This window comes from Pan troglodytes, chromosome 8, assembly GCF_028858775.2.
Source record: "Pan troglodytes isolate AG18354 chromosome 8, NHGRI_mPanTro3-v2.0_pri, whole genome shotgun sequence".
Classification (NCBI taxonomy): Eukaryota; Metazoa; Chordata; class Mammalia; order Primates; family Hominidae; genus Pan; species Pan troglodytes.
In genome coordinates, this window is record NC_072406.2 from 128777462 (window position 1) to 128798908 (window position 21447).

At 47.7% G+C, this 21447-nt stretch overlaps 2 protein-coding genes and 1 long non-coding RNA gene across 24 annotated transcripts in view; 1 reads left to right on the plus strand and 2 right to left on the minus strand.

Moving 5' to 3' along the window:
* Positions 1-279: 279 nt before the first annotated feature.
* SPMIP5 (sperm microtubule inner protein 5) lies at positions 280-8363 on the minus strand. 10 transcript variants are annotated; one of them, XM_063782166.1, is made up of 7 exons: positions 8008-8097; positions 6342-6407; positions 3720-3938; positions 2876-3062; positions 2292-2389; positions 2002-2169; positions 280-797 (listed from the first exon to the last, which is right to left on the minus strand). In XM_063782166.1, exons 2-6 carry the CDS (start codon positions 6394-6396, stop codon positions 2024-2026), a joined length of 705 nt encoding a protein of 234 aa, XP_063638236.1. In that variant the 5' UTR covers positions 6397-6407; positions 8008-8097; the 3' UTR covers positions 280-797; positions 2002-2023. The 10 variants fall into 10 exon arrangements, with proteins under 10 accessions (XP_063638236.1, XP_063638233.1, XP_063638235.1 ...); XM_063782163.1 differs by having other exon boundaries at positions 280-800; XM_063782165.1 differs by having other exon boundaries at positions 280-847.
* On the plus strand, positions 8164-10817 carry LOC104008313 (uncharacterized). 5 transcript variants are annotated; one of them, XR_008537484.2, is made up of 3 exons: positions 8164-8359; positions 8500-8566; positions 8837-10817. It is a non-coding gene; the product is annotated as an uncharacterized LOC104008313 (long non-coding RNA). The 5 variants fall into 5 exon arrangements; XR_010147021.1 differs by having other exon boundaries at positions 8272-8359; positions 8475-8566; positions 8686-10817; XR_008537483.2 differs by having other exon boundaries at positions 8272-8359; positions 8475-8566.
* HSPA12A (heat shock protein family A (Hsp70) member 12A) overlaps positions 9276-21447 on the minus strand; it is a 179552-nt gene continuing 167380 nt past the window's right edge. For all 9 annotated transcript variants that reach the window (XM_054659940.2, XM_054659937.2, XM_063782161.1 and 6 more), the window contains 5 exons: positions 19873-19959; positions 19234-19338; positions 17585-17843; positions 14481-14584; positions 9276-13496 (listed from right to left, as the gene is read on the minus strand). In XM_054659940.2, coding sequence (XP_054515915.1) covers positions 12859-13496; positions 14481-14584; positions 17585-17843; positions 19234-19338; positions 19873-19959 — 1193 coding nt within the window. In that variant the 3' untranslated portion in view covers positions 9276-12858. The remainder of the gene's footprint in view (positions 13497-14480; positions 14585-17584; positions 17844-19233; positions 19339-19872; positions 19960-21447) is intronic.

Genomic DNA, 21447 nt, shown 5'->3' on the forward strand with positions numbered 1-21447 from the left:
TCCATCATATCATTTAAAAATAATGAGATGTACCATAATCCTGAACCCTGTGGGGAAGGTGTTGTTACCTGGTTTTGTGTGACAATCTCCCTTTACACACATTTGTGGCTGTTTTCCTGGACAAATGTTCTTAACCATTCTTGTGGTGGGGACCCACGGCTGTCTAGTGAAACCTGTGGGCCTCTTGTCAGAACAGTATTTCCAAATGTTTAAAGCAAAACACATAAGATTACAATGGAAACAATATTGAAATATTATCAAAATATTAAAAAGAACAAATTTATAAAACAGCCATTTCTTTATTCTTATATTGAATAGCAACATGTGAGAGAGTAGATATAGTCACTGTAATAACCACCACGATTACAGAGATGAGCTTTAACATCATTCCAGCTGTTTGCAGCGATGAGCTTTAACATCATTCCAGCTGTTTGCAGCGAGAGCCACATGATACAAAAACATCTGTGACTGCTCTCAGGCCAAGGTGACAGGTCCTGCAGTGGTTTGTTGCTTGCATTCATCAAGGAAGGAAATACTAAATTTCGCCTGGAGGTTAGTGAAAACAATGATGTAACTTTTTTTCTCATCAAAGTTCTCTGACCTTCTGACTTCTACCCATGGAATCATGGGAGCCCAGGATGTCCAGGTGAAAATTCTTGCCTTGGAAAAAACCTCCCAGGCCCAGCTTGCTGCCTTGTGTGGCTCTGCACATATCTGAGTGGATGACAACGGTCTCATTGTCCCAGGAGCTGTTATTTCTTCTGCATACGGATGGTTGCTGAGGGAGGTCAGGGTGCCTGCTGGTGGCAAGATGATGTTATCCAGTGTTACGGCTTGAACTATGTCCCTCAAAAAAAAAAAAAAAAAAAAAAAATGAAAGTCCTAGTCCCCGTACTTTATGTGACTTATTTGGAACTAGAGTCATTGCAGGTATAATGAGTTACAATGAGGTCACAGTGGAGTAGGGCATGCTCCTGATCCAGTGCGACTGGTGTCCTTGTAAGAAGATGGCCGTGTGGCTGGGCACGGTGGCTCACACCTATAATCCCAGCACTTTGGGAGGCCGAGGCAGGCGGATCACGAGGTCAGGAGATCAAGGCCATCCTGGCCAACACAGTGAAACCCCATCTCTACTAAAAATACAAAAAATCAGCCGGGCGTGGTGGTGGGCGCCTGTAGTCCCAGCTACTTGGGAGGCTGAGGCAGGAGAATGGCGTGAACCCGGGAAGCAGAGCTTGCAGTAAGCCAAGATCACACCACTGCACTCCAGCCTGGGTGACAGAGCTAGATTCTGTCTCAAAAAAAAAAAAAAAAAAAAAAAGAAGATGGCCGTGTGAAGGCAGAGAGGCACCCAGGGGGCCTGGAGTTAGTAGCAAGAAATGCCAACGTGGCTGCAAAACACAGCAAGCTAAGAATAGATGAGGAAGGATTCCCCACGGGTTTCAGAGGGAGCTGGCCCTGCTAACACCCCAGTTTTGGACTTCCAGCCTCCAGAACTGTGAGACAATAAATTTCTGTTGTCTTAAGCCACCCAGTTTGTGGGACTTTGTGGAGGCAGCCCTATCACACCAATATAGCTGGTATCTGCCAACTGGACCCTCCTGGGGACTGGGATTCTGGAAAACCAGGGCTGGGGTGGGCGTGGTGTCTGCGCCGCTGTCAGGAACATGCCAGGACCCAGGGACTGTTTGGTTAGAGGGTTAGGCTAGGTCTTCAGTGAAGATCCTGGCCTGGCTGCAGTGTTACCTCGGGGGTTAGGAACCCTAGCTCATGGTCAACAACCTGGAGAAAACCCGCACAAGAAACTTTAGCATGCGGAGAAGCAGCCTCTTTATTCCCACATGACAAAAAACGGTCTTTATCATTAATGACATGCAACTGTCAACCACTCAGGATGCAGGCGGCAGTTAAAAAATTCTTGTTACTAAATTTCTTTATTGCTCACTGGGCGTGATTCCAACATGAGAACGGCAGGTTTTGGAAGCCCCACTTAAAGTTCACCTCCTTGGGAGACTCTGCGCTTCTAGCCTTCTGCATACTTTGCGGAGGACAGTGGTTCTAGATACATCTTCCCACTGCATGGTATACTTGGCCTCTGAGCACAGCCACATGTCAGCGGAGTTTTGGGGTCCTCTCTCAGGGGCCTTCCAAGGGCAGGGCAGCTTCCATCTAGGAGAGAAACCGTCCGTGTGAGTTGCAGGGAGCTGGCCCAGCTAAGCAGAAAGGCCACGGCAAACATTTCATCCCCTTTTTAAAACGGTAGTAGGAAGGAAAGAGACATTTCTCCTCACCTGGAATAGAAAAATCGGGATATTTTGGCAGCAGCTCTTCATGCTGCAAAACTTTTGGAGACGGAGCAGAAGTTTTTGTGGAGCTAACTCCGTATATTCTAAAACAAGAACAGAAGTCACAAAGTTATGGACCTTTTATTTAGAATAATAATAAATAGAATAAAATACAATACATAAATATAAGAGTAAATATATGAACATGGTATGTTATTTCTTTACAATTTATTCTAAAGGTAAAGATCCTCCTCCTCATTTCGCGGAAGAGAAAGCTGAGGCCACTCAGCACCCTTGGGCCTTAAGCCACTGCCAGGATGGTAGCCCTGCTGGTTTTTACTCCCATCCCCTCCCTGCAAACCAGCAAAGACCACAGGTAGAGCTGCTGGGGAATGCTGAGCACAGGTTGGGAGCAGAGGGCACCTGCCTACTGGGGAAGCCCTGAAACTACAAATGAGGCACCTTCTCTAAGACAAATGACACATAAATAGTTCTAGTGCTGGGATGGGGACATCTGGTAAACCCCCATCCTGGGTTTGCACTTCTCCCTTTGATCTTGTGCCTGGGGTACGGACCCAAGCCAGACTCACTCTTCATATGGTTTCAGATGTGCCTTCTTGGCCCTCTCCGTGATCTCCAGGAAGTCCTTGTAGCAGTTTTTGGCCATGACAGTGTATCTCGTGCCACAGCCAAATTCAGTGACCTTGGCTCTCGGCAGGTAGCCTGCCCAGCCAGGGATCGGGGGCTCCTGGAGAGGTTTCTTTACATATTTGCATTCTGTAAAAAGACACCATGGCACAGAGAAAGCAACTAAAAAATGTTTTCCACTGACCCAGAAGCTGAGGCCTGAAAACCTGTGACTTGCCTAGGGTCTCCTAGTTCTCAGACCAGCACCCTCTTCCCTAACCAGGACTGTGCCCCCTCCCCTAGAAATGTTTCTTTCTGCCAGCCTCTGTGGCTCATGCCTGTAATCCCAGCACTTTGGGAGGCTGAGGCAGGCAGATCACCTGAGGTCAGGAATTCGAGACCACCCTCGGCAACATGGTGAAACCCCGTCTCTACTAAAAATACAAAAATTAGCCAGGCATGGTGGCATGCACCTGTAGTCCCAGCTACTTGGCTGAGGCTGAGGCTGAGGCAGGAGAATCGCTTGAACCCGGGAGGCAGAGGTTGCAGTGAGCCGAGATCACACCACTGCACTCCAGCCTAGGCAACAGAGTGAGACTCCATCTCAAAAAAAAAAAAAAAAAAAAAAAGAAAAAGAAAAAGAAATGTATCTTTCTCATTTTAAGAAATGGAGCCTTTGCATTTGGCGCTGACCCCTGGGATTTGGAACAGTGCGGGATTCTGGGTGCTATGGGGCAGCTCAGCTGGCCTATGAGAATCTGCAGGGGTGACCAGGGGTGAGGGGAAATGGTTTCAGGGCGCTGCTACCCAGGATCAGGGGGTGGTACTGCAGATTGTACTGGTGCAGGGCCTGCAGGACCGTCTCCTCGGAGTTGACAGGTTTCAGTTTCGGGGCAGTGGCCACTGCGCAGCACAATTCCCGCAGCTGGTCTTTATAGCGCTGTGTTTTCTCCTGGAAGGTTTTCACACAGTGGTTCATGTCATCCTCCTTGGACATTCCTTGGCAGCTGAGGAACGGCACAAAGCCTGCAAGAGCCGAATGGAATCACAGCCTTCAGCAAGACTGGCCAGCAAGGAATTCAGAGCCCACCTAAACGCCCCAGCATTTCAGCCCACCCTTTGGCATTTCTTCCTCAGCCAACAGCACTACGTTTTTCCAAAGGCCATTAATACAAGCAGTGCTATTGTTTCCACTGCGGCTGGGCCCTCCCAAGGCCACAAAAAATGACCTTGGAGCTGGGGAGGGAAGGCCCATTTCAACAAAGGCGATGACAGTAATACTCTTTGAATAGCAAAGCCCCTGATGTCAGCCTGACGGAAAATGGGGAAAGCATTTAATGGGCCAAAATGATAGTCTAAGGAGTAATTGAAATTATTCATCTTTTTAAAGAGAAAGCTTATTTTCCTCGACACTTCCCAAATGCAATTTGGGATCTTTCTTGCCGGACCATCAGGAAATTGCAGGCTTATTAAAAGTGGAGCCCTGTTACACAAAAAGGTAAATTCATTATCTGCAAGACCCACCCCTAGCACAATTTTTCACCATTTCCCACCAAGTAACATATAATCATTACAATTAGTATGGGTAAAACACAACTATTTACTTAAACTGGAGGCTGAATCCTAAGTACTATAATATTGTCACAATAAAACCATTTTTTTTTTTTTGAAGAACAAATGAGGAAAACTGGTTAAGAACTTGGTTTCAAACTGCAAAATAAATAAATAAATCTCTCTCCTTATGGAAACCCAACATTTTTGCCATGGTCTCCAGGAAAACAAAACCTGGCTTCAGAGTTGAAAGTAGCAATCCTCACCCCCAGAGCCCTACAATAACCCCCTCTGGAAGAATCTAATTACTAAACTAATCTTGACAGTGTTGGAAGCCTTCCATGCATCGCCCAGACTCCCCAACCCTTGGATGATTAAAAGATATCCTAACATTATGAAGACCCTAGGGGCTTTGCCACAGTTTCCCTGCCATCAGGGCCGACTTTGGTCTGCCTAGGTTTTACATTAGTGCATATATGCACAAACATAAGCATACGAACTACCTTTATCGAGTCTCGCTAAGGACCAAGACATTTAAAATAGGTTTTGTATGCTGGCTCCTTTAATCCTCACAACAATCTTATGGTATCCCATGTAGTGGGTTGAACTGTATCCTCCAAATAGATATATCCAAGTCCTAACCCCTGGTACCTGTGAATGTGCTTTTATCTACAAATAGGGACTTCTCAGATATAATTAAGTTAAGGGCCTAAAAATGAGATCATCCCGGATTTAGGGTGGGTCCTAAATCTGATGACTGATGTCCTTATAGAGGAAAGAAGAGGGAGACTTGTGACACAGAGACAAAGGGGGAAATGCCGTGTGAGGATGAAGAGAGTGACTGGAGAGATGCTGCCACAAGCCAAGAACACTGGGGCCACCAGAAGCTGGAAGAAGCAAAGGTGGGATCCTTCCCTAGCGCCTTCAGAAAGAGCATGGCCCTGCGGGCACCTCGATTTCAGACGTCTGGCCTCAGAACTGTGAGGGAATGCATTTCCATCGCTTTAAACCACAAAGTTTGTGGTAATTTGTTGCAGTGGTCCTAGAAAACAAATACATCCATTTTATAGAATGTTGTACCTACCACAGAGAGGCAAGTTACTTACAGTCTCATCAACAGTGACCAGAGATTCGAACCTCAGCTTGTCAGAACCCAAAGCCTATTCTCAACCAGCCATTAGGACCAGAGTGAGGTTGGGCAACCCTGGAATATCGCCCAAGTACTACTCCTCCTGAGAACGGCTGTATGGGAGAGCCGAGGGTCTGTGGGGACCACTGGGTTTGTCACCCACATGGATATGACTTAGTAAGTTCTCAGTAGCCCAGAAGCCTGAGGAGGAATAGCCTCTAGGTAGGGCAACCAATCGTCCTGGTTTGCCAAGGACTGAGGAGTTTCCCAAATGCAAGATTTTCAGTGTTAAGGAAAGTCCCAGGCAGTCCCAGGACAAAGGCAGTCCCAGGTAGACCAGGGCAGTTGGCCAGCCTTCCTTTAGGGGATGCAGGAAAGGATGGGAGCACAAGAATAACCTTTGTGGAGGACTTGAGAAAACCAACTTGGGGAGAACAGGGCCTCTACTTATTCTTGTGTCTATCCTCATCACATTGTGTCTATCCTGGTCCAAATTCATTCAACAGGCATTAAGTGCTTCCTCTGCATACCAGGCCATGTTCTGGGACGTGTGGTCTAAGTTCTGCCCCTCAGAACCCGGCCATCAGCCATCTTCAGCGATGGAATGCTCTCAATGCATGTCTCAAAAGCTAGAGCACCTAGACTGCTCCAGTTGGCTGCACAGACACAGACAGTGGGTCAAGGCAGGGACAGAGACCAGGAGCCGGGTTCCCCTGCCAGGCACAGCTGCAGGGTACGTCCACACTTACCGCTGTAGCCTGGTGTGATTGGCGGGTTTCTCATGAAGGTCTTGGAAGGCTCCATGATTTCGCTCTCTGTTAGTGGAGGGAAGAGGGAATGAAACGGTCTCATCAAAAGTCACTGCCTTAAGGAATCACTATTGAGTGTGCACAAGCTCTTGGGAGTGGAAGAATGACTGCCAGGGGCTGGGGCTGAGAGGCAGAACTACCATCTTACCCAAAGCCAGCGACACAGCTGGCTTCAGTCATAAACCAATGACCTATTACCAAGGGCCCATCACCTTTTATGTTAACTTGGATAACAGTGTGTAGATCACACCTACCAGGGTCTCCTCTCCCTGGAAGCACCCTCCCCTCCATCCAACAATTGTGAACTGTACTCATACTATGGCTGTGAAACATGATAGAGGCTGGGAATGCAAAGCTTCTGAGCAAGCCCAGAAGCCCCTGTGTTAGGTTCATGAGCCTCAGGGGAGGAGAGAGATGAGGCCCGCACACCCCCAGACCACCTTCTTGATCCAGGTGAAATCAGGTTGCAGTGGTGATTTCTGCCAGCCCCCACCATTACCCCTGGAACATCTGGCAATGTCCAGAGGCATATTTGGCTGTCAGAAGTGGGGGATGGGATGCTACTGAACATCCTGCAATGCTCAGGAGCCTCCCCCCACCCCCCGGCACACACACACACACACACACACACACACACACACACACACACACACAAACAAGGGAGAAGAAGTTCTGGCTTGAAGGAATCAGGAAGTCCCAAAAGGCAGACACGGAGTCCAAGGAGGGTAAGCAGAGGCCACCCTCTGCTTCAGGGGGCTCCACTGAAACATCAGTTTATGTGGATGCTGTTTCTGCAATAAGACACCTTCCCTCTTTGGGTATCGCTGGTCATTCCCCCGAAGTGGGCTGAGGCCTTGCCAAGTCCTGCCCTGCTGAGCCAGTTCATCTCTTTAAAGAAATGCCTTTGAGGCTGGAAGAAGAGGATTCAGGGTGGAGGAGAGGGCCACAGTCATGGCTTAGTCAGCAATGATGGGGATTGTTAAGACAGTTCAGCCCCCGCCAGGCTGACAGCAGTGAGGACTGTGCCGCGTCTAGGCCACTCTAACCGCTGGCATCACGTACCTGGCTCCTGGGAGGAAGCACTGGGCCTGGAGTCAGACAGACCTGGCTGTGAGACCATGTCCCACCCATACTGACCACCTGCTTACTTTTCTGAAAGCTTTCCATGCTTGTTTAATCCTCTCAACAGCCCCATGATATAAATGCTATATTATACCCATTCCCCAATTTAAAAAGGCAACAGACAGGGAACACTGGCTATCCCCATGTGGTTGCAGCAGAACCGCATTCTCCTTTAATCCCCATAGCTTCCCTAAGAATGAGTTCCTGTTGGAACCCCCATTTTATAAATGTGAAAAATAAGGCACAGAGAGGTTAGGTAACTGGTTTCAGGGTGCCAGAGTGAAAGGGGGTGCGAACAGATGACCTCTAAACTCTCAGGGACAGGATATGTTGCCCAAAAGCATCAGCTGGGGTATAAGCCTGCCTGGAGGAGGTGGACAGGGAGGGTGGGAAGAGAGGCGGTGTCCTGAGAAAGGGGGCTAGGAGTGGGTAGAAAGTAGGGCCCCTCCTAGCCACCCTCTTCCAATCCCACCTCAGCGCTCACCTGGGCGGGGCTGGCGCTATCCGGTGCCCACTTGGCCTCTGCCCCGCCGCCCAGGATCCCTGCCTTCCACCAGGCCTTTGTGCGCTCACCCCGTGGAGCACAAAGGCCCCACCGCCGCCAGCCTGCCCCTCCCCCACTCTTCCCGGGGTCCCACCTGGAAGGTGGGCGCTTCCCCCAGCGCCCGGCACAGCCCGGACCCAGGTGTAAAGTCGGGCATCTGCGCAGTAAACATCTGGCCTCAGAGCTGTCCTCCGCGCCTTGGCTGCCGCAGCCAGGGGAAGGATATGCGGAGGGCTCTAAGTCAAAGCGGGCGTTTTTGCGGGTGTAGCCACTGCCGCGCCTGGGCCTGCAGGTCTGGCCGGGGAAGCGGGTGGGCGGGAACAGGGGGCGGGGCCGGCAGTGGGCGGGAGGAGGCGAGGCCTGGGGGCCCTGGCGCCTCCAATACAGGAGCTTCCTGGGCCTGGCAGCCCCTCCCTCCCTGTCTCCTGTTAGGAGGGGCAGATTTTCAGGTGGCCGGGACAGGTGAAGGCAGAGAGGAGTGGCTGTCCACCTGGGGAAGGTGAGTCATCCTTCTTTCTAATCACCCTTGGAGGGACACTCAGACTTCCTCTCATTGGATTGAAACCCACCAAGATGTCCGCCCTATGAACCAGCATGTGCTGGCTGCTCCCTTTACAGAAAATGACGCTGAAGCTGCGCTACTTCCAGGACACGCTTGTTTGCTGCACCTCCCAGCCTTCCCTACCTCTACTTTTCTGAAAATTGAACTGCAAATGAAGGATGGTGGAGCCGACCACCATTTATACCTCTCTTTTATCACCCCATTTAGAACATACCTCGGGCCATCAGGAAGCTTTCAGAGCCAACTGTGGAGGGCGACTCAGGTGTAGGCTCTGGACACAGCCAGTTTCACGTGACGGCTGGGATGCCCAGGGGCAAGAGCCCAGCCAGGCCTTCTGCATGTTTTAATGACTTACACTGGGGTGCAGTGGCATTGGCAGTGGTCACTCTGCTTACCTGCCCTCCCTCTGGCTAGACCACTTTCTTCCAGAGAAAAGGGGCTCTATGCACATCGATGGGGCCTTGGTTCCCAGCAAACAAAGGGCCTAGTCTTGTTAGAATAACTTAAGAAAACTTACAGCACCTGGAAAAAACTGAAACTCTCTCTCCACCACCTGAGATGGGGTAGAGAGGGAGATCAGTACTGATGTGTCCATCATGCAGTTTGCAAACCCAGGATGGGGGAAAAAAAAATCTGGGCCACGAGATTCAGAGTTTTGCTTTATTAGGCGTCTGTGAAGACAAGAGAGTTTGCAGACACAATCCCGTCTGGTGGTGAACTGCTGCAAAGTTCTGTGAAGTTTGAATTTATCTTGTAGTGAACGAGACCCCAGTAGCTGATATTTTAGAATACTGGTCCATATTTCAAGCAGATGAGAGGTGTGACATTATGGCCAACAACTTTTATATTAGCCATCCACTTAAGCCGTTTCCCAGCATACATATGCAGCTTAATCACAGCTATACATCTCTACAATGTGAAATTCGATCTTTGACTAATAATGCATTCTGACTCCTGTTTACATTGGTGCATGCGATTCTTTGCTACCCTGGCAATTAACCAGACCTGGACTCTAAAAGCTAAACTTGGTCTAAATAACATTCTAAGGGTAAGGCAACCTCTATAATCTGGACTCAGCCATCATTTTGCAAAAACAGTTGTATGGTTCCTCCTTTTTCCCCTCCTGTCTGTAACTTGTCTGTTACTCAGCATTTATTCATGCCTGCTGTGTACGGAAAGGGCAGTTACAAAGGAAAGCCTTGATGATTCTGCTTCCAAGAAACGTGAAGATCAGATAATATGCCAGGGACAATTGAGTAATGGGTCAAGACAACAGGCCTTGTAGATATTTTCTAAGGTTAGAAAAATGTGTTCAAGTGTACTTATCCAGTGATCTTATTCTAGAATATTCCAGTGGGGGTAGGGAAGGAGGGATGGATTTGGGGGTTTCATTTAAGGACTCTGACAACTGGGGCTGCAGCTCTGTGGCCAGAAGATAAAATTATCATCCTCTCCATCACCTATCTGCCAACACTGCAGATTTCTATCTGCTCATTTAAGAGAAACAGTACACAGGGAGATAGCATTAATGCAAGGCAGGAAAGGCTTTACATTAGCCCAAAAAAGAGGGGCTTGACCATGTTACTCACACTTACACTTAGCCCAGCAGAAAAGCTGGGCTTATGTACCACTTGGTTTCTTTCTTTGACCCTAGCATCCCGAAAACATCACACACAGTGGACCACGCTTTGCCCTCAGAGTGACTGCTCTGACCCGGAAGGAGAGGTCAACGACCCCTCAGGACACAAAGGGTTTCTTAGGTTGTTCTGCACAGTCACATGGCTTCCAGAACCAGAACGTTCAGCTCTTAAAGTCTGCACAGAAGAACTGATAGAATCTGCTCCTTTCAATGGAATCTGTGACTGTTTGGGAAGGATGTGCATGGAGAAGGGCCTGATGAGGCTCCTGATCCAGGCGGTCCATGTGCGTTCAGTGTGTTCGGACCCTAGGCACCTCTGTCTATTGCTTGGTCTTGCGTACATAGTCCATAGCTTGGCATCAGCACAAATCGATGCTTAGTGAGCACAATTAAGAAACCAAACTATGGAAAATTAAGGACAGTAACAAAAGTATCATCAACAAAAATCAAGCATTTTCCTCTTTTTGAAACAAGAAAAGCGCATCGTAGAAACAAAGATTCTGTACAATATTCTAACATTATATGTACATAAAATTATATTACTCATAACTATATTGAAAAGTCTTATTTGTAGAATATGGCTGGCAACAAAGAAAGACCCAAACCATTTAGCTTTTGAAGCAGGGCAGGTAGCAAGAGAACATTAGCAAAGACACCTTTGTGCCTGGATACACAATCCTGCTACTAAGTTATGTGACTAACCAGCACACTCTAAGTTCTGTGGTTTGTTCGTTGTTTCACATTCTAGTAGGGAATTCTGCAGCAGGCGATGCGAAAAAGAAGACATGGTCAAATGAAATGTGAAATGCTGTTTAAAATCTGCATATTGGCTATGATAATGGGTTTGTGAATCCAAGTTGCATTGGAAGTTCACTCATTCTCCATTCATTATGCATGCCTCCAGTGATTTAATGAATTTCAGCAGGTGGAAAAGACAGCTTTGAACAGATCAGATGGGCTGTGAGTCAGATTCTTGATTCTTTTTCCTCATTTGGCTCCTGAATGTTGCAGAAAACTGGTTTTGTACAGTGGGGAAGGAGAGAGTGAAGACCCTCCAGTTGGTTCCTCAGTCAGCTCCGTTCTTGGTGTCGCTTTCTTGCAATTTTTTTCCTCCCCCGGCCCTTCCTGTGAGGGTTAAAAGGGCCATCTCCAAGCCAGGTGGAGCCCCAATCCCATTGACCAAGAGGGCAAGGTATGGGGTCACCTTCTCATGGAAGCCCTCTTCCTAACGGAGCCCAAAGGGGACACCTGCAGAGGGCGGGCTGTGATCTGTGTGTGAACTTCAACAAAATCTCAGGTTAGTATTTCTCGAATTTCAGTTGAACCACGATGTGGTATACACTACAAATGCAGATTCTGGTGCCCCCTCCAAGAGTCGGCCTCAGTTAAAAAGGGCTCAGATCCAGGAACCTGTTCTGAACACGCACCCAGGCAATTCTGATGCAGGCAAGCCACAGGCCCGCTGTGAAAAAAAACTGACTTAATACATCAAGTATAGATCTACAAATTATTTTTAGAGAGATTTGAAAAACTGAAGATTTTAATGAAACATTGCATAGCACAGATTCTCTTCCCAAATTTCACCAATGTATTCCTTTCAAAATGTGGAATTAAATGGCCAAAACTCTTAGGGAGATGAAGGTGAGTGGGAAGGAGGGGGTTAATTTAAAATCTGTCTGCTTCTCAAGGTGAGGGGCTCTTCTGGATGTCTGGTCTTGGTGATGCAAACAAGACCAATGGCAACCTCATTTTCTTACCCAGAATTCCTACTAAGGTTCACTAGAATTACTTATGAACTCAGAAATCAGGGCTGGGCATGCTGGGAATTTATGTCACAGCATATAATTTGGGATACGTCAGTAACTCTTCACTATCTGTTTCCATCATGGCAAGTTTTCACCTGCTAAGAATGTGAGGTATCAGCTCTCCTACTCGCAAAAGCCCTAGTGGATTACCCAAGGCTACGGTTATTCTTCCCTGAACCTCCTTGCTATTTAAATGATATGAGAATCTAAAACAGTGCCCAGTGTAGGCAGCCTTCTACCACCAGCTAAAAACATTCCCAGTTCCCACTGAATCACCACTTTTAATCACATGATGAGGAAAAGAAATTAACTGCAGATGGGTGGCATTTTATATTGATGGCCATCCAAAAAATTTAGAAAGACAAGTCTCAGATGAAGATCTCCTCCTGGTTCAAAGATCTCATTTTAAATCTAGAAAGACAGCAATAGGGCATCCTAAATTCTACATAACGGAGATCTGTTCAAAGCAGCGCAACCACTGCTGCAGAAATGTACTGATTCCCTTCTCCGTGGCCATTTCACCACTTTTGTACCTATGAAAACTAGCTGCTCCTCCAGGATCCTTTAATTTTCTATGCCTAAACCTTAATCTTAATTTCTGTTTTTCTGACTCCAGTGTGCCCTCAAAAGTCACTAATTATTTCTAGCCCTGATTGTTCTCATCTTCCCTGCTGAAATTCACACGGGCAATGGTGAGGGTCAAGGTTAGGGAAAGAACAGTCAAGGTTGAGGTCAGCAGATGCAGATAAGTTGAGTCCAAGGGGACAGGCAGCGGGGCGGGAGGGTTAGTAATTTAAGAAGTCGATCCCAACTTTGACACTCTTCGAAGTGGCTATATCAATGGCTGTGGCTTTGATCTCGGTGTCCCCGAACTGCATAAGGGTCTGGATCTCCCTCCGGGCGGGCACCGCAGTGCCACTGGTCCCTGTGAGATCCAGGCGGAGCGTGCCACACTTCTTCACCCCGGGATCAGTGATGAAGCTGACGTTGTCATGCTCAGAGCTGTAGATGTTGATGACAATGACCAGCTGGGAGGGCTTGGCCGGGGTGTAGCTACGCTTGACCAGCTCACCCAGAGCCACAGACTGGTCGGCAGAGATGAACTTGTCAAAGACGTCAGTGCACCACCGAGTGCCATCCTTCACCAGCAGCTTCTCAGGCGGGTGCTTGCCCTCCACGTAGCGGTTCAGCACGCCTACCCCGTAGGTGAGCGGCGACCGGCGCACCTTGATGACCGCGGGGTCCAGGCCAAAGAGGACGGCACCCTTGAGGATGGTGAGGCCCACGTCCTGGGGGATGATGATCCGGCACTGGTCCCCAAAAGCAGCCTGCACCGCCTGCTGCAGTAGGGGCGCCTCGGCAAAGCCGCCCACCAGAAAGAGGAACTTGACGGTGGACACCTCGGGCTTCTGAAACAGGTCCCCTGGAAGGGAAGAAGCAGGGAGAATGTCCTGTCACCAAAAGCCAGCAAGGAAGGGGGAACCGGGCTGCCTGCATCTGTGGGGAACGGATAAAGCCACTTGGGCCACTGGGAGGGCAGGCTTACTCTGAGCTCCTTGAACAGAATCTTTGCAGAACTGGTCTTTTAAAGAAAGGGAGTTTGCACACCAATATGTTCCAGAATAAAAGCCAGAGCTGCTGCTAAGTAGAAATGCATTTTAACAGATACATGGTGATAATTTTAAGTAGAATTTGGTTTGCATAAATGAATACTCCTAAAGCTCTCCAAACCTGTGGTTCTGTTGGGCAAGTCAAGGCAGGTTGTTATAAATAGAATTCTCTGATTTTCATAAAAATCCCATTCCACTCCTAGAGAGTCTGATTTGGTAGGCAGGGGACAGGATACTGAAAGAGGTCCCGGTGAGTTTGCTATGTGTCCCTGGGTACTGCCACCAATGCAGCAGGAAAATGACATAGCCAGATTCCATTTGCTGTCTTGCAGAACTTCCTTTGATTCACACAACAGTTCCTTCTCCCCTAGCAGGGTAAGGATGTCTAACATGTCCCAGTAAAGCAAAGAATATGCATTTCCTAGGGCCTGCCACTCTCAGGTAACATTGCCTCAGAGCTTCCAGCTCTCTGATCTTTTTTGTTGTTTTAAAGTTTTGTTTGTTTATTTAATTCTTCCTCTTTGTCATTACCAGCTCTCTGACTTTTGAGGCCAAACGGAAAGCTTGGGTGAGACAAGTTCTCAGCAGCTTTGCAGTACGAGGAGAGGGATCCAGAGCCTATGCCCAGTAACCTCTCCCATACATGCCCAAGCCCTGCCCAGTCCTGCAGGGCCCTTGCCTGTGGCTCCCAGATCCAGGCCAACCTGACTCCACAGGCACCAGCTGGTGATGCTGGAAAAGCCCATCCCCTTTCTCAGCTCTGCCTCGCCGAGTGGCCGAGCCTGGCTGATACTTACGGAGATGCTCAATGATGCTATCGATGGTCGGCTTAAAAAGGGCGTTCATGGCATCTGGACTCATCCGCAGCATCCCCTGCGAGGACCACTTCACAAAATCCACACTGCAGGAGCATAGCATGGAGAAGAGCAGGCAGTGAGGGTCTACACGATACCCAGGCTTATCTGCATAGACACCTGCCCTGGCAGAACATCTGTCACTTCTTAGCAGGCAGAAAGGGGGTTGAAAGCCAAAAGCACCTTTGGAAACCCTAAACTGCCAGGACCTGGACCCTTAGAAGCTCAAAAGCTAAGACATAATCTCTTCTCTGTATCTTAAGTTTGGCTGTGACCGACCTTCCCCTGGGATAGTGGAGGCCAAAGTCTAGTGCAAAGACAAGGAGATAAAGGGCTCACTGTCTCTTTTGCAGGACCACACTTTGAACCCAACAATATTTGGATTCAAGCACGTTAAAAGCTCCCTGGCGAGTTTATTGTACTGCTACTTATGGCTACACATGTGTGCGCTCAGGTGCATGTCCTCAGCCCTCCGGACACCTGTCAGGTGACAGAGTAAGGCTAATTCTACTAGGTGGCCCTCACGGTCTCTGTCCAGAAGCAGCAGTGTGGAGCAGAGAGTCCTGGACGGGAATCCAGGATTGTGGGGCTCTAGCCTGGCCACCACCACTGCGGAGCTCTGGGACTTTGGGCAGATTAGACTCCATTTTCTTCAAGCCCGGTCTCCACGTCTGGAAGTCAAGGATAACTGCGCTTGACTTACCTCCTTCACGGGGGTTGTTGTAAAGATGAAGTTAAATACCATGTCTGTGAAAGCGCTCTGGAAACTTTCTGGCACTAAGCAAATGCCAGGGACTGTGTATTCCCCAAACCCACAGGGCGTGCCCCTCCTGTTCTCAGAGGCCAAGCAAATGGCACCTCTGTCCCTGATGCAAAGCGCACACCAGCAGCTTCCCAGCAACATGTTCTAGATGCTGGACGGGAATCTAGAACATGTTGGTAAGGAATCCTTTCCATGGCGTAGGCCAAAGGACAATGCGGTGTGGTATGGAATGACCCCATGGCTGGCTGCAGCCTGTTTCTTAGTGGGAGGGTTGACAGGCCCCAGAACTGTGCAGGTAGGTCTTGGGATTCCAAACAGAGGACAGGTGCCCTCTGTGGGGGACTAACGGGGCAGAGAACATCAGCCCAGTAAGAGGGTCCAGACTGGCCCTGCTCCAAGGGCAAGAAGACCTGACATGAAATCTGCTTTCACTTCCACTAAAAGGAACCAGGGCTTCTTAGGGAAATGGCCAATTCCAGGCCTGGGGTAGGGAATGTACAAGATGAGCCAAGAGTGTCTTCACATACAAGAAGGCAAAGACACTGTCAACCACCACAAATGTCATGTCAAAGGGACTCAGAGCCAACGTGAGAAGGCTCCTACTGGCCGAGATGGGACAGTGTGGGTGTCAATAAGGATAGAATTGCCATTGTTTAAAATACATCAAATATGCTTAAATCCTCAAATTCTTAATGATACTCCCCCTCATGCCCTCACAAAAGGAAAAATTCATTAGCTACTTTGGCGGATACTAGGAAATTGATCTTTTTTTTTTTAACTCATAAATGGAGGTTGAAACCCAACCTATTTATCCTGTCTTCCCTAAGTGAGCTGTAGTTCAGGGCAACTAAACCACTGAGGAGCCAAGTTTCTCTCTCTAGGAGTATTCTAGCTAAATAAATGAGGAAGGAGTGATGGACCAAGATGGTGGCCACGGAGCCACCCCTAATGCATTAGTGGACCAGGCAATAATCATCAATGGCTGCTAATATCACAAAAGGAGAGACAGGCAGACATTTCATGTCCCCTGATGGGATGCAGTAGGAGGAACCACCACCCGTAAGGCAGATATGCCAAAGATTCAAACTTGAATCTGATTAAACCTCTAAGTCCATCTGCCAACTTGCAAAAAAAAAAAAAAAAAAAAAAAAAAGGCCATGGGATAGAACCTGCTGTGTAACACCACGGACGTGAGATGAGCAAAGCCCAGATGATAGGAAACTCCAATCTAAGGACAAACTACTAGTTTTGCCATCTAATAAATTGTGAAGGAAAAGCCAGGAGGGGAACCTGTACATTAGTGGGACTCGAGGGGCATATCAGATAGCTGCTATGTAGAGCCCTCATTTGGATGTTGGTACAAAGTTAAAAAAAAAAAAAAAAAAGACAAATGGAAAAATATTAATGTTAATTAGATACTTGATAATATTGAGGAATTATTAATTGTTAAGTGTTATCGTGGTATTGTGGTTGTGATTTAAAACTTGTCTCCTTTAGAGGTACATACTGAAATAGATGAGATGCTAATTTCTAAGATTTGCTTTAAAATAATTGGATTTAGACTAGCCAGGAACTGACAGTTGTTGAAGCTGGACAATGGGGTATTTTACAGGATAAATGTTTGACATGTTCCCTTACAAAAGGATTATTAGAAAAAGGTAATTATGAAATATGATAGATAGGTAAATCTGTCTGTAGTCATCATTTCATGATGGATATTATATATATAAATTTAAAATGTTTAAGAATATTAGAAATCTATTATTTTTATCTTTTTTTTTAAATTCGGCTTTAAACCGTCTTCTAAATATATTCATTTTGCAACAAGCTGAGACACAAAATCAGTCAAGGGACTCAGAGTGGCAAGAAACCTACATTCCCATTGGATTAATTCCACAAATATTTATTGAGCACCTACTGCATACCAGGTTCTCTTCTAGACACTGGGGATATGGCAGGGGCCAAAACTAAACTTCGCTGCTTTCATAGTTCCTCTGTTTTTAGCAAACACATAGATAATACTTGCCAGGTCCCAGGCATTGTTCTAAGCACCCAACATGTATGAATTCATTGCATTCTCACAACAACCCTTGGAATTACATAGAATTATTATCCCCATTTTCAATGTGAAAAAAACTGAAGGAAGAGAAGTTGAGTCCCTTGCCCAAGGTCATACAGCCAGTGTGTAGGATTGGAACCCGAAGTCCACACTTCGCTCCTCTCTCCCATCAGCACGATCCACCCGCTAGAATGTCCAGAGCCCGAGGTGATGAGCCCAACTCACTTGCTTTTCCGCAAGGCGTGCTCCACACTGTGCCCGCGGAACTTCTTGTAGTAGTCAATGAAGGAGAAGGGCAGGGTGATGTTCAGCGGGTTAGTTCTGTCTGGGGCAGCCGCCCTTTTGCGAGACTCAAACGCAATCATTAAGTCAACCCAGGCTGCAGGGCGTTTGATTTTGAATTGTTCAATAAAATCCTCTCCAAATATTTTATACAGAAGTTTTTCGAATTCATAATCTACTCCTAAAGATCCATAGGGTCCGCCTGAATTGAGAACAAAAAGGGAGGCCATGGTGTTAAAAACCATTAGAAACCCAATCCAGACTCTGAGAAACGGGCCCACCTGTTCATCTCTGAGCCACTTAGCAATGGGACGGCAGCTATAAGTGTTTACTTACACTTCAGAACCCTGCGCTGCTTCTCATTCCATGTGGAGAAGCTTTTCCCTACAGAAATCTCTTGTCAACAATCTTTATTTTATTATTTTATTTTTGTGTTTTCTTTTTTTTGAGACAAAGTTTTCGCCCTTGTTGCCCAGGCTGGAGTGCAGTGGCACAATCTTGGCTCACTGCAATCTCCGCCTCCTGGGTTGAAGTGATTCTCCTGCTTCAGCCTCCCGAGTAGCTGAGATACAGGCACGCACCACCATGCCCGGCTAATTTTTGTATTTTTAGTAGAGATGGGATTTTGCCATGTTGGCCAGGCTGGTCTCAAACTCCTGACCTCAGATGATCCACCTGCCTTGGCCTCTCAAAGTTCTGGGATTACAGGCATGAGCCACCACTCCCAGCCAACAATCTATTTTAAATCAATTACATTTTTAAAAAAATCAATAATTTTATCTAACTAGGACCATTATGGTATTCCAATCCAAGACATCCAAGGGCGGGGGCTGGAAAATCAGCAGGCCTGGTCTAGTCCCTGTGTGATCCTCTAATTACTTATTATCCTTTCCCCTCCAACCTCCCAAAAGGGAAACAGCATGTTCTTTGGTTTAGCAATCTTTTTTTGAGAGTCTCGCTCTGTCACCCAAGTTGGAGTGCAGTGGCGCAATGTCTGCTCACTGCAACCTCTGCCTCCTGGGTTCAAGCAATTCTCCTGCCTCAGCCACCTGAGTAGCTGGGGCTACAGGTGTGCACCACCACGCCCAGCTAATTTTTGTATTTTTAGTAGAGACAGGGTTTCATCATGTTGGCCATGCTGGTCTCCAACTCCTGACCTCAAGTGATCTACCTGCTTGGCCTCCCAAAGTGCTGGGATTACAGGCGTGAGCTACCGCACTTGGCCAATGGTTTGGCAATCTTGATCCAAGACAAGGTGAGGCCTCCCTAGAAAGTTCACCTTAGCACGGTCATGGGCAACATCAAGTTGCAAGCTCATCCTTTCGGAATTTTCAGAAACCAGCGCCCTTGGCCGGGATCTGAAACAGGCTCGCTTTAGGCCAAAACCCAAGTTGTGGTGGTTTGTGTTTTAAAGAATGTTTAATTGCATTTTGCTTTCCAATTTCAAGCAGACATTAGTATCCTCCACCGCCTACGATCCCACATGTTAGTGGCATTCAAGAGAATAAAACTGAGAGTTATCTGAAACAAGTGAAAACAGAACTGCCTGGAATTGGCTCAGGAATAAGAAAATTAGCCCTGCAGGGCCTCACCTGTTGCTTTATACAGTTCCTTAAGGTGTCCCTCCGGTAACCGGATCTGATGGACTGTCAGGTCTACGGTGCCACCGCCACTGTCCACAACCACATACTTATCACCTGGCACAAAAACAGCCATCTTTTACACAGACTGTTTGCCAACCCCATCTGAAACAAGCTCGTGGGTGGTAACTAGGTAGACCCAGCTAAGTGCCCTCAAAACTTCTCATTAGCACAATGGTTTTGCTAATTAGCAGCTCTAGGAGTTAACCATGACCAAAGAGAATGCAATCTGCCCAGGAGGACGGTTAGACATGGATGATGGAGAACCCAGGTGAGTGAATCTAAGATTCACACATTGCTGCATACCTGGCACGTACTTAGTGGGCAGTTTCCTGTCACGTGAATAGTGAGTGCCCTAAAATCATCTGCGTTTCACAAAAGACTTACTCTGGAACTGATCAATTCCAATCCCTACCTGGTTTTACAACATGCAAAATTACAGCTCCCAAAAGAGCTCTCCCTGCATGAGTGGTCTTTAGAACCCACTGAGTTTGAACATTTTCCAAAAGTGCAAAAGGGACAAATGGGAATGGCTTTTCGCGAGCAGCACAGGAAAATCCAGCAAGAGCAAAGGACATTGAAGGACGCTACCTTCCTCCAGCTCGGACCAGATTTCTCCTATGACATTCTCCACCAAAAAGGTCCGACTCTGCCGATTACGCCGTATGTGTTCCTTAGCTAGTGGCCGACAGAAAGAAAATGATGACGGGTAAGAAAGCATGAAAAAGCAGAGATCATTTGCAGTCAGTGAAGGCAATAGCATGAGGAGATTTAGGGATGGAACATTAGTGACATTTGACCAAAATAAGTCAATACGATGTCGGGAATCACAAAGCCAGCTCTTCTCAGAGAAAGTGATTTCCACCGGCCTTCCTCTATTCCTCGGCTTAGCCTGTGCCCAGCTGAAAAGCCCACCCTGATGAGATTCTCACAACAACCCTTGGAATTAGGTGGAATTATTATCCCCATTTTCCACGTGAAAAAAACTGAAAGAAGAGAATGTGGTCAAATGTGCGCCACTGCACTCCAACTTGGGTGACAGAGCGAGACTCTCAAATGAGACCTACCCTGGTCACATTTTTTGGAGAATGGGTTAATGAAATCGCCTAGTTTCCCGGCTTTGCTGCCCCAGGGAGGAAGCTATCTGCCAAACAGCCTGCAGTGCGCTCAGTTAAACAATTCCAAATCAAGGAATTTTGTCTGATACAAGGAATTTGGGGTGTGTTTTCCTAACATGGACCCTGGGTAAATAGACTGGGGGGGCCATTTCCTGACCCAGCTGAAGCCAATATGCATTGCGGCCACAAGGTGGCGCGTCTGGGCCTGGCAAACCCCTGTGCTGCCTTTTCCATGAACACAGGGACAACCTCCGCTCCTGCTGTGGCTTGAGGTGCTGAGTGGCGGAGACGCCTATGTGGCTATGAGAGGGCACAAATCATTGTCCCTATGTTCGGAGAAGGAAATCAGGTCAGGAAAGGTTAAGGGGCTTGCAGTTCCCACAATTTTTTTTTCTTTGAGACGGAGTCTCGCTCTGTCTCCCAGGCTGGAGTGCAGTGGTGCGATCTCGGCTCACTGCAAGCTCCGCCTCCCGGGTTCACGCCATTCTCCTGCCTCAGCCTCCCGAGTAGCTGGGACTACAGGTGCCGCCACCTCGCCCGGCTAATTTTTTTTTTTTTTTTTTTTTGTATTTTTAGTAGAGACGGGGTTTCACCGTGGTGTGGATTTCCTGACCTCGTGATCCGCCTGCCTCGGCCTCCCAAAGTGCTGGGATTACAGGCGTAAGCCACCACGCCCGGCCCCACAATTCTTTTCTTGCAGCCTGAAATTAACCCTTAGACCTTAGGCCCTCGTGCCTTTGAGATTTAACAACAGTGCCCGGCGCCACCCCCACAGTGCTCCCACTTAGCGCTCATATTGGTGCCTTGACCCTGACAGGGCGTGTCTGCAAACCCTATAGCCCTCGACACACCCACAGAGCCCTGGATACCAGGGAACCAAGTTCTGTGACCAAGGCTATGACCTACTTGCATTCAGGTAATTATTAAAGAGGAAAAGCTTTTTAAAATCGCCATCCTCAGTCTCCCTAAGGCGGTGCTCCTTCCCACAGCTAAGCGAGCGTCACCTAGGTCAGGAAAAGTCAGCCGGTTTCATCTGCATTTTAAACTC

Bases quoted from the DNA above. Each gene is read 5' to 3' on its own strand.
- SPMIP5 (XM_016919454.4), bottom strand. From the start codon at position 7,521: ATGGTCTCACAGCCAGGTCTGTCTGACTCCAGGCCCAGTGCTTCCTCC. The intron at 3,939-6,341 runs GTAAGTGTGGAC...CGGCTCTTGCAG, and splicing joins AATCACACCAGGCTACAGCG to GCTTTGTGCCGTTCCTCAGC. The intron at 2,390-2,875 runs GTGAGTCTGGCT...TTCTTGTTTTAG, and splicing joins CATCTGAAACCATATGAAGA to AATATACGGAGTTAGCTCCA.